This window comes from Anomaloglossus baeobatrachus, chromosome 11 (assembly GCF_048569485.1).
Source record: "Anomaloglossus baeobatrachus isolate aAnoBae1 chromosome 11, aAnoBae1.hap1, whole genome shotgun sequence".
Classification (NCBI taxonomy): Eukaryota; Metazoa; Chordata; class Amphibia; order Anura; family Aromobatidae; genus Anomaloglossus; species Anomaloglossus baeobatrachus.
The window spans coordinates 43,286,164-43,298,620 of record NC_134363.1 but is presented as its reverse complement, the minus strand read 5'-3'; the positions used below and the strand labels follow the sequence as shown (position 1 = coordinate 43,298,620).

General features: G+C 39.2%; 1 protein-coding gene across 14 annotated transcripts in view; it reads left to right on the top strand.

Moving 5' to 3' along the window:
* Window positions 1–12,457, top strand: part of LOC142256270 (voltage-gated potassium channel KCNC1-like) — a 258,122-nt gene that overhangs the window by 66,288 nt on the left and 179,377 nt on the right. For all 14 annotated transcript variants that reach the window (XR_012727508.1, XM_075327869.1, XM_075327865.1 and 11 more), the window contains exon 3: window positions 7,172–8,105. Coding sequence is in view for 13 of the 14 variants with exons in the window: in XM_075327869.1 (XP_075183984.1) it covers window positions 7,172–8,105 (934 nt within the window). In the remaining variant the exon portion in view is untranslated. The remainder of the gene's footprint in view (window positions 1–7,171; window positions 8,106–12,457) is intronic.

Here is a 12,457-nt window from a genome sequence, read left to right as displayed (position 1 = left end):
GTTGTTCGCCGCCCACAGCGACGTCGCTAGGAAGGTAAGTACGTGTGACTGGTGTTAGCGATATTGTGCGCCACAGGCAGCGATTTGCCCGTGACGCACAAACGACGGGGGCGGGTACGCACGCTAGCGATATCGTAGCCCCCTTTAATGTCCCTGATTGAAGGGTTGGGGACCAGAGTACAATATTTAATTATCCAGCGATGTTCAAAATATATAATGTGGACTATTGTCTTCAATAAACAATAAAAATAGGGAAAACAATAAAACCCCACAAAAATATTTATTTTTATTTGCAAAATTGTAATTGGCAGTTTTTACATTTTGGGGGATAATTTGAATATACTTGTTTTTACACTGTGTAATTGTCCCCTTGTAACTTTTCCAATGTACATTTTGCACTTATTTCAGAAAATATTTTGTTCCATATAGAGATACAAAACGACACGCACAAGTAGAATGATAAGAGTCCAGCGTCACAAAATAATGTGGCGATTTGTGCCGCTAATCAGTGTAGTACATAGTGTGAGAACCTGATATTTACATTTGGGTTTTCCTAAATGCCCAAGACGTTGTTTGGCATTGATCTGTTTTGATTCTTGCACTTTTTTTTTCCCTGACAGAATACAAGACGAGCCTCTTGGGAAGGCCCAAAAAAGCCTCTTGTGCTTTCCTTTAAGCATCAGCGTTAACTAATTGAAAACAATCCCATCCAGACGTTCATATTAACGGCCAAATAAATGAACTTTTGGCTATTAGGATTGCAGATTCCCTCCTCATTCAATCAACATGATATGAATATCGAAAACGAGAGATTATGATGTTTATTGATAGCTCACATCCTTAATATTCCATAATAAAAATATATAATTAATAATATATAATAAAATAAAAATAATATATAATATAATAAAAATAAATATAATAATAATTATAATAAAAATAAAATATATATAAAATATATATATATATATATATATATATATATATTATATATAAAAATAAAAATAATATATAATAAAATAAAAAATAAAATAATATAATAAACCTTACCTTCCCATCTTGGACATTTATGGCACTTCGATTGCTCCGAAATTTTCAGAACTCCCATAAAAGTGAAGGGAGAATACCACACATGGGCGACCACCTCTCTAGTATGTACAGAACACCTACGGTACATTCTTAAAGGGTATAAAACATACAAACACACCAGAAACCCCTTGGAGATTGTTGGAAATCACAAGCCTGTGTATTTCTTATGTTCTCACCGGCCGTAAACTGAAACCAAGAAACTTCTAAATTGGAGATAATCCAACCAAATAGGAAAGTGAGAGGTTTCCAAGAGGATGGTTAGTTAAAAACACTTCCGTTCCCCAACTGTGAGAGAATACAAGCCATTTGGTTCTTATAGAAACCATCTTGACTTATAACTGAATGATGTCATAGGGTTCCGCTAACACTGATGGGCAGGGAAGTTTCACATTTCTACACACACCCCTGCGGCTCTTATTGGTGCAGTTATTTCTTTGTTTGTGATACTACATTAATGTCTCCAGGCCTGTGGCAATTCCCACGAGAACAAAAACTGAGAGGACACAAGGATTCATTTTACGGCCAGTGAGAACATAAGAAATACACAAGCTTGTGATTTCCAACAAACTCCAAGGGGTTTATTGGTGCATAGTTATTTCTTTGTTTGGGATACTACATAAACTGGTCACAAGATATAATAAAGCAGAAACTTTCAGTACACCACAAAGCGTTTGTGCTGTATTGATTTCCCAAGTGCTTGTAAAACAAATCTTATCAATTTGGAGTTACAATGGCATAGAAGGAGTGTATTTTGCTCACACCAACCAATCAGGCTATAGTCATGGTCACTTTGGTAATTTCTCCACTTTTTTTTTTTACTGTGCACCACTTTACAGCTGTAATATGGGATATGAACATTTATATCAGTAGTGTAATTTGACGTTTGCAAAATCTCCACCAGGACCTGGAAGTGCTATTGGCCTTTATTATTATGGCTCTTCTCATAGGGTCTCAAAGGGATGTTTTGAGCCCCCTCTTGGTGTGACTGCAACCCCTGTACTCACTAGGGTTTCATCCCTGATCTCCATATAATTGGATGCAGCAATATTTAATATACGCCAAAAATCATCCACATTTTGGATAGGTTCACCGTTCCTTACCCCAATCAAACTAGGTATAATGAGACAGCACAGATTACATACTTTATTCATGTAGTCAAAAACGAAAAATTACCCAATGTTCAAAGCCTATAATCAGCGGCAAGAGCCTCTTTATTTATCTGTGTTTTGACTGTTTTGTCAGGGTGCGAGCGCCTGCATTCATTACATTCACCGAAAATGTATTCACGTGCGGCGGCAAATCTGTTTGGGTGTGTGCGGCTGAAATAGTATTTTATGGCACGCGCTCGCTGAATTTTTTCCATGAGTTACACTATCTCAGCATCATATAGATTTATATCTGTGATGTATCATTACTTATAAAGCTGATACATTTTGACTTTTCCTAAACAAAGGGAAAGGTTCCGGAACTTTGTGTTACAATTTTGCACCATTTGCAACATCTGTACTTCCTGTGAATGGCAACATGCGTGTTCACATCTGAAAATGTAATACTATTCACAGCTCAGGATTTTGTTTATTTGTTTACCGCAATGTATCAATGAAGGTTAAATGGAGTTCAGCCTGCTTCGCTCATGGAGCTTTGTGACAAAGCATCATCAGTGAGAATTAAGGATACGGCAATCTTGAACTTGACCTTCCAATGACTTCAAATGCACAGCTCAGGATTTATTTTTTTTATTTGTTTACTACAATGTATCAGTGAAGGTTAAATGGCGTTTGGCCTGCTTTACTCATGGAAGTTTGTGACAAAGCGTCATCAGTCACAATTACAGATGCAGCAAACGTTAACTTGACATTCCAATTACTTTCAATGCAGAGCTCAGGATTTCTTTATCTATCAGTGAAAGTTAAATGGAGTTCAGCCTGCTTTACTCATGGAGCTTTGTGACAAAGCATCATCAGTGAGAATTAAGGATACGGCAATCTTGAACTTGACCTTCCAATGACTTCAAATGCACAGCTCAGGATTTATTTTTTTATTTGTTTACTACAATGTATCAGTGAAGGTTAAATGGCATTTGGCCTGCTTTACTCATGGAAGTTTGTGACAAAGCGTCATCAGTCACAATTACAGATGCAGCAAACGTTAACTTGACATTCCAATTACTTTCAATGCAGAGCTCAGGATTTCTTTATCTATCAGTGAAAGTTAAATGGAGTTCAGACTGCTTTACTCATGGAGCTTTGTGACAAAGCATCATCAGTGAGAATTACAGATGTGGCAAACTTGAACTTGACCTTTCAATGACTTCCAATGCACAGCTCAGGATTTATTTATTTGTTTAACACAATTTATCAGTGAAGGTTAAATGGAGTTCAGCCTGCTTTACTCATGGAGCTTTGTAACAAAGCATCATGAGTCAGAATTACAGATGCAGCAAACGTTAAGTTGACATTCCAAAGACTTTCAATGCACAGCTCAGGATTTATTTCTTTATGTATCAGTAAAGGTTAACTGGAGTTCAGATTGCTTCGCTCATGGAGCTTTGTGACAAAGCATCATCAGTGAGAATTACAAATGTGGCAAACTTGAACTTGACCTTCTAATGACTTCCAATGCACAGCTCAGGATTTATTTATATGTTTACCACAATGTATCAGTGAAGGTTAAATGAGGTTCAGCCTGTTTTGCTCATGGAGCTTTGTGACAAAGCATCATCACTGAGAAATACAGATGTGACAATCTTGAATGACCTTCCAATGACTTCCAATACACAGCTCAGAATTTATCAATTTGGTTACCACAATGTATCAGTGAAGGTTAAATGGAGTTCAGCCTGCTTTACTCATGGAAGTTTGTGACAAAGCATCGTCAGTCAGAATTACAGATGCAGCAAACGTTAACTTGACATTGCAATGACTTTCAATGCACAGCTCAGGATATTTGTTCATTTGTTTACCACAATGTATCAGTGAAGGTTAAATGGAGTTCAGCCTGCTTCGCTCATGGTGCTTTGTGACAAGGTATCATCACTGAGAATTACAGATGTGGCAAACTTTAACTTGACATTCCAATGACTTCCAATGCACAGCTCAGGATATTTGTTCATTTGTTTACCACAATGCATCAGTGAAGGTTAAATGGAGTTCAGCCTGCTTTGCTCATGGAGGTTTCTGACAAAGCATCATCAGTGAGAATTACAGATGTGGCAAACTTTAACTTGACATTCCAATGACTTCCAATGCAGTTAATGTCAAGTTAATGTTTGCTACAACTGTCTGCCATTTACATTCTGTGCAGTTCCTCTGCCTCTAGTGCTGAGATCCACCGTCATGTCCTATTGAACATATGTACGGCACCACCGCCACATATCAGATACAGGACTTAATGATACATTGTAGCATTTGAATGGTAAATTTATTATACTCTGCACCTTTGAAACATTTTGGGCGCAATGGACATTATTTCCTTTGGCTTGGAGAACCCCTATATAGAGGCCTTTTTTCTATATTAAATGTATATATGTTGGGCTAAAATAATCTTTTGCTATTGGGTTTACATCCTATTTCTCCTTATTTCTATGCACATTTCTAGCTGTAGAATAAGTTCACTGATATACTATCAGTGAGCTCATTCTGCAACTTTTTTTTACAAATATATATATATATATATATATATATATATATATATATATACAAAAATATATATATATATATAAATTAAAATTGTTCCTAAATGTGTCCATATCCTTTAACATACAACCCCAGAGGAAATGTTTAAGGTATGTTCACACAGCGGAATTTTATCACAGATTTCTGTGCAGATTCCATGCTAAAATCCATTGACAAACCACCCCTCTTTGCAGATTTAAAAAAAATATTTAATAAATGACTTATTAAAATGGTTTTGGATGGATTCCGGGTAGAACCCACAGCAGTTATTACCTTTATTTACCAGTGAACTCCCCTGTGGACTTTTGGCTGTTTCAAATTGCAAGTCCATAAAACGTAACTGAAGGGTCAGCCTCGAATTTCTACTGTACATTCTTTTGCAAAAATTCCATAATGTGAACATATCCTTAGGAATTAGTTGTTCAATTCTGAGATCATCAAGGACCATAAAAGTTATTAAGGAGGTTAAAATAGGCATTCCTCCATCCTCCACTTAGATGAATATAGAATAAGAAGAGTTCTTAGCCCAGTGGAAATCCCAGCTTTTTGTTATTGGATCATATACCTGAATATATCAGCATGGGGATTGATTTCATCTTTAATTAGTCAATAAAAGAGTCATCATTACCTTAAAGTGTTATTCCCATCTTTTTATAAATGATTATTGTCAGATAGTGCTTGTAAATACAAGCAATTTTGCAATTTACTGCATGTTAAAATTCTCAGCCGTTCTTGAGATAATAAAACTTTTCTTTTCTTTTATTTACAGCTCGTTACCTTGGAAACCGACCACTGTTCCTTGTCAGCAGAACCCAAGAAGCACTTACAAGCTCTTTCTGTTGAGTTTGGAAGCACTGGAGCATATTGTTTTATCTGAATCCCGGCCAGCTTCAGCAGAATGCTTAAAGACTAGACAGCAGTGGTGGTTGGTTTCCAATGGAACGAGTTGTAAAAGAAAAGTGTTAATATCTCCTGAACGGATGGAAATTTTAATAAGCAGTAAATTGCAAAAGTGCTTGTGTTTGCAAGCACTATCCAACAACATCAAATTCAGAAAATGAGAAAATCCCTTTAAGTAACCTATATAAAATGAAATAAGCAGTATTCAATTTATCTACCTATTGAAGTGCCATAGAAAATGCATGCAAAGTCAGATAACCATGTAAAAACAATGCAAAGATACAATCTGTCCGCCTTAAAGTGTTATTCCCATCTTTTTATAAATGATTATTGTCAGATAGTGCTTGTAAATACAAGCAATTTTGCAATTTACTGCATGTTAAAATTCTCAGCCGTTCTTGAGATAGTAACACTTTTCTCTTCTTTTGTTTACAGCTCGTTACCTTGGAAACCAACCACTGTTACTTGTCAGCAGAACACAATAAGCATTTACAAGCTCTTTCTGTTGAGTTTGGAAGCACTGGAGCACATTGTTTTATCCAAATCCTGGCTAGCTTCAGCACAATGCTTAAAAGCTAGACAGCAGCGGTGGTCGGTTTCTAAGGAAATGAGTTCTAAATAAAAGAAAAGTGTTAATATCTCCTGAACAGATGTAAATTTTAATGAGCAGTAAATTGCAAACGTGCTTGTTTTTGCAAGCACTATCCAACAACATCCATCTCAGAAAATGAGAAAATCCCTTTAAGTAACTCATATAAAATGAGAATGAGCATTATTCCAGGTATCTACCTATTGAAGTGCCATAGAAAACGCATGCAAAGTCAGATAACCATGTACAAACAATGGAAAGATACAATCTGTCCACCTTAAGTGCTATTCCCATCTTTTTACAAATGATTATTGTCAGATAGTGCTTGTAAATACAAGCAATTTTGTAATTTACTGCATGTTAAAATTCTCAGCCGTTCTTGAGATAGTAACACTTTTCTTTTCTTTTCTTTTGTTTTCAGCTCGTTACCTTGGAAACCGACCACTGTTACTCGTAAGCAGAACAAAAGAAGCACTTAGAAGCTCTTTCTGTTGAGTTTGGAAGCACTGGTGCACATTGTTTTATCTGAATCACGGCCAGCTTCAGCAGAATACTTAAAATCTAGACAGCAGTGGTGGTCGGTCTCCAAGGAAATGGGTTGTAAATAGAAGAAAACTGTTAATATCTCCTGAACGGATGGAAATTTTAATAATCAGTAAATTGCAAAAGTGTTTGTTTTTGCAAGCACTATCCAACAACATCAAACTCAAAAAATGAGAAAATCCCTTTAAGTAACTCATATAAAATGAAATAAGCATTATTCAAGGTATCTACCTATAGAAAATGCATGCAAAAAGAATGGAAAGATACAATCTGTCCGTAGATGTGGTTGACTTGTTCCATATTATGTAGTTGTGTTCTCTATTATGTCTTGTGTCTATGTCTTTTGTATAACTGTATTCTCTTGTTTGTTTGGCAGTATATCGCCTTTGCTTCCCTGTTCTTCATTCTCATCTCCATCACAACGTTTTGCCTTGAGACCCACGAGGCATTCAATGAGGTCATCAACAAGACTGAGACCACCACACAAAACAACATCACCAAGACGGAGATTATATTAGAAGTGGAGACTGAACCTTTCCTCACTTATGTAGAAGGCATGTGCGTGATATGGTTCACCTTTGAGTTTTTCATGCGTGTTTTGTTCTGCCCTGATAAAATGGAATTCATTAAGAGCAGCTTAAACATTATTGACTTTGTGGCTATTTTACCTTTCTACCTGGAGGTTGGCTTGAGTGGCCTGTCTTCCAAAGCAGCCAAGGATGTCCTAGGTTTCCTTCGTGTTGTCCGATTTGTTAGGATCCTGAGAATCTTTAAGCTCACTCGACATTTTGTTGGTCTCAGAGTCCTCGGCCACACTCTACGAGCCAGTACAAACGAGTTTCTCCTTCTTATCATATTTTTGGCACTTGGGGTTTTAATCTTTGCCACTATGATATACTATGCGGAAAGGATCGGGGCCGAGCCTGGTGACATTACTGGCAGTGCACACACCAACTTCAAAAATATCCCCATAGGGTTCTGGTGGGCTGTTGTAACAATGACAACTTTGGGGTATGGTGACATGTACCCAGTGACTTGGTCGGGTATGTTGGTGGGTGCCCTTTGTGCGTTGGCAGGTGTGCTAACAATTGCTATGCCAGTCCCTGTCATTGTCAACAATTTTGGAATGTACTACTCCCTAGCAATGGCTAAGCAGAAGCTACCAAAGAAAAAGAACAAACATATTCCGCGGGCTCCTCAACCTGGATCACCTAATTACTGCAAACCAGACATGCAGTCTCCTCATAGAAGTGCAACAGGAGATGCCTGCCCCTTAGCTCAGGAGGAAATCATAGAGATCAACAGAGCAGGTAAGACCAAAGAGTGAATGAATGAGTGATATTGTTGTATAATGTAAGGAATGAGACAAGGGCGCAGAAAATATTTGTACTTTTTAGGATACGGACTCTTGGGTCATCGTGGATAGAATTTACCAAATCTCATCCACGGTCTGCGGAGAACATCAAAATCCACAGCATGTCAATATATGCGGATATCACCAAGACTTATCAATCCACCAATGCAGCCAAATCGGCAACACTTTATAAGGAATTTGTTGTGGATTCCGTTGCGAACATTCCATGGTTGTGTTCCGAGTATTTATCTCTATTGTAACCGTTTCTTTTAGGTTGTATTCACACTTGCATTGTTGGCTCCATCAGATGGGATAGGAAAAATAGTGTTGTATTCAGCAACAATAAAAGCGTCACGAAACCCAGCATCACAGGGTTGAGGTCAACAGTAAACAGATGTGTAAGCGGCCTTTCACACTGCGTTCCGATCTCCATGGTCCCGTCAAGGCTTCCATCCAATCCCGAACAAAACGGGTTTCGGACGCATGCGTCGACAGGGCAATTGACTATAATGGTGCAGACGAGGTCACCGCGTGCTCTGTCGTGCTCCATTTTTGGGAGTATACGCCTATTGTTGTTGGACACTCAGACGCAGTCTACCACGTCTAGGTGTCCATCTCCAGTAAGTGTATACTCCTAAAAATTGTGCACAACAGAGCACACGGTGACTCTGTCTGCACCCTCATAGTCAACTGCCCCGTCAGCGCATACATCCGAAACCAGTTTTGCGAGGGGTTCAGACTGAAGCCCCGACAGGACCACTGAACGGAGATCGGAACGAAGTGTGAAAGACCCTTTAGGCTAAAGTCACACCATGCACTAGTTTTGTTTCGGCTAACGTACCATATACATTTTTCTACTATGAATTTTGTGTATTTTTTACCATTACCATTTTTTGAGTCACAATCTTTTGACATGTATATTTTTAGAAGTATTTTAGTCCCCTAAGTATTCAGCTTTTTCTTTCTTTAAATTCCGCAATACGGTTCTACAGATATGTTTTTTTTTATTTCTTGTTCATTTTAATGGTTTTCACAAGGGGATGTTACTCTTGGATCCTCTAGAGTGTGTGTTTAAGGGTTGTTACTCACAGATCCTCTGGGGTGTGTCTTAGGGGGTGTTACTCACAGATCTTCTGGAGTGTGTGCTTAGCAGGTGTTACTCATGGGTCCTCTGAGGTGTGTGCTTAGGAGGTGTTACTCGCGGATCCTCTGGGGTGTGTGCTTAGCAGGTGTTACTCATGGATCCCCTGTGGTGTGTGCTTAGGGGGTGTTACTCAAGGATACTCTGGGGTGTGCTTAGGGTGTGTTACTCACAGATCCTCTGGGATTTATTCTTAGGTGGTGTTACTCATCGATCCTCTGAGGTGTGTGCTTAGGGGGTGTTACTCACAGATCCTCTGGGGTGTGTGCTGAGGGGGTGTTACTCACAGATCCTCTGGGGTTTGTGCTTAGATGGTGTTACTCAATGATCCTCTGGGGTGTGTGCTTAGGGGGTGTTACTCACAGATCCTCTGGGGTGTGTGCTTAGGGGGTGTTACTCACAGATCCTCTGGGGTGTGTGCTTAGGGGGTGCTACTCACAGACCCTCTGGGGTTTGTGCTTAGGTCGTGTTACTCAAGGATCCTCTGGGGTTTGTACTTAGGTGGTGTTACTCATAGATCCTCTGAGGTGTGTGCTTAGGGGGTATTACTCACAGATCCTCTTGGATTTGTGCTTAGGTGGTGTTACTCACAGATCCTCTGGGGTGTGTGCTTAGGGGGTTTTACTGACAGATCCTCTGGGATTTTTGCTTAGGTGGTGTTACTCATAGATCCTCTGGGGTGTGTGCTTAGGGGGTATTACTCACAGATCCTCTGGAGTTTGTGCTTAGAGGGTGTTACGCATGTATCCCCTGGGGTGTGTGCTTACGCTCATTTGCATAATTATCATATAAGCCACACCCCCTTTGTAAAGACCATTAAAATTAGAACTAAATAAAAAGGCCCACATCACTGAAACCATATGGTCATACTCAGGGAAGTAGCAAGAACAAACTAAGAGCAAAAATTACATACTTTTTTTGGCTGAATTCAAATACTTGATGTGAAAAACACCTGATAACTGACTCCTATTCTGATGTTTAAAGCTAAGATTCCTCTGAAACATATGACTGAAATGTAAAAAGAAGGATAATACATTACATTTGGTATAGTGTGCAATACACTAAGATTACTACTTACAGCTCCGTAATTCAAACCCTATTTCTGATTAGAATCCATGCATAAAGCTCTAGGAACCCCTTAGATCCCTTGTACTAATTCATACTTGCTTCCTTAAAGAGGACCGGTTACCATGTGTAAAATGATCAGTTTCTGTTCTTACTTTATATCCAATGTTCTTCTGAAAATTCTAGTTTTTATTTTCTTTAATTGTGCCATACAGCTCCAGAGATCTGGGCCTTTTTATTTATTGCTACTTGCACGGGATCCTCAGGGGCATGTCTTTAGGCTGCTTTACATTTTTATTCTCTTAGCCACACCTCTTTGGAAAATACCATAAATCAAAGCAATAAATAAAAAAGCCATTATATCTGGAACTGTATGTCGAATTTTAAAATAACGAAAACTGGTATACTCAGGGGATCAGCGGGAATAAATTAAGAGTAAAAACTGGTCACTCTTGATAAAATCCTCTTTAAAGTCATTCCTGAGATTTATTTAAATTATTTTATGCCATACAGCTCCAGAGATATGGGCTTTCTTATTTGTTGTTAATTTGTATGTTCTTTACAAGGAGCCATTGTGCATGGGATCCTCGGGGGCGTGCCTTAAGGCTGCTCTACATTGTTACACTCTCAGCCACACCTCTTTAGTAAATACCATAAACCATAGCAATAAATAAAAAAGCTATTATCTCTGAAACCACATGGCGGATTTTAAAATAACAAACACTGGCATATTCAGGGGAGCAGCGGGAATCAACTAAGAGTAAAAACTGGTCACTTTTGACAAAATCCTTTTTGAAGTCATTGTCTGGGATTTACTTAAAATTATTTTATGCCCCGATGTTATGTATTTTTGTAATATACTTTAGTAATCATATCCTCACAGATCTTCTTTCGCCAACATGCCCATTCACATGCTGTACATGATTTCCCCTATATGTGTCAGCCTAATTAAAGGGAACCTGTCACCACTTTTTCGGCCTATAAGCTGCGGCCACCACCACCGGGCTCTTATATACAGCATTCTAACATGCTGTATATAAGAGCCCAGGCCGCTGTGAGAACATAAAAAACAGTTTATAATACTCACCTAACAGTCGCTCGGTTGGCCATATGGGCGTCTCCGTTCTCCGGTGCCGGCACCTCCTCTTTCGGCCATCTTTTTCCTCTTTCTGAAGCCTATGTGCATGACGCGTCTACGTCATACACACTCGCCGGTCCTGCGCAGGCGCACTACAATATTTTGATCTACCCTGCTCAGGACCTGAATGCCGGTGAGTGTGTATGACATCGGACGCGTCATGCACCGCGGCTAGAGAAGGAGAACAAAGATGGCCAAGGCACCAGCACCGGAGAATGGAGACTCCCATATGGGCAACCACGCGACCGTTAGGTATTATAAAGTGTTTTTTATGTTCTCACAGCGGCCTCGGCTCTTATATACAGCATGTTAGAATTCTGCATATAAGAGCCTGGTAGTGGTGGCCGCAGCTTATAGCCAAAAAAGTGGTGACAGGTTCCCTTTAATGTCATCTAAGCAGTCTGAAATGCATGCGCTGTTGCGCATGCGCAATGTGAAAGGGAATTAGCGTTCCCATGCGCGGTATATTTTGTCACTTAGACATCGCATACATTGTAGGACAACTCACAATGATGTACGGCACATGATTGTGCACTTTACCAAAAGAGGTGACTCATGACCTGTGAGGATACAAATAAGGATTTAGTTATAAAAATTCATAACATTAGGTGATATAAATAAAAGTAACCCTGAACAAACCCTTTAAATCCTCATCTTCTGCAGTTAATTGATCTCCCTACGAAGACGACCGCTTCAGCAGATGACAGAACAGGGACAGCCCAGGAAAGTAGAGCGTGTTCTATTTTCCTTTCTCTACATGTTCAATCATCCTCCTCTTTGTGGAAAAATCTGTCGTTACCCTGTTCATCTGCCAAATCCACGATTAAATAGAAGAGACATTTATAAGCGCACATATACATAAGTCCTGACGTGAACCCTCGTGCTTGCAGTGCTGACCCCCGCTGTACTGCTGTCTGAGTCATCCATCACCTTCTTCGTACATCCAAATCCGAAAATGCTCAGG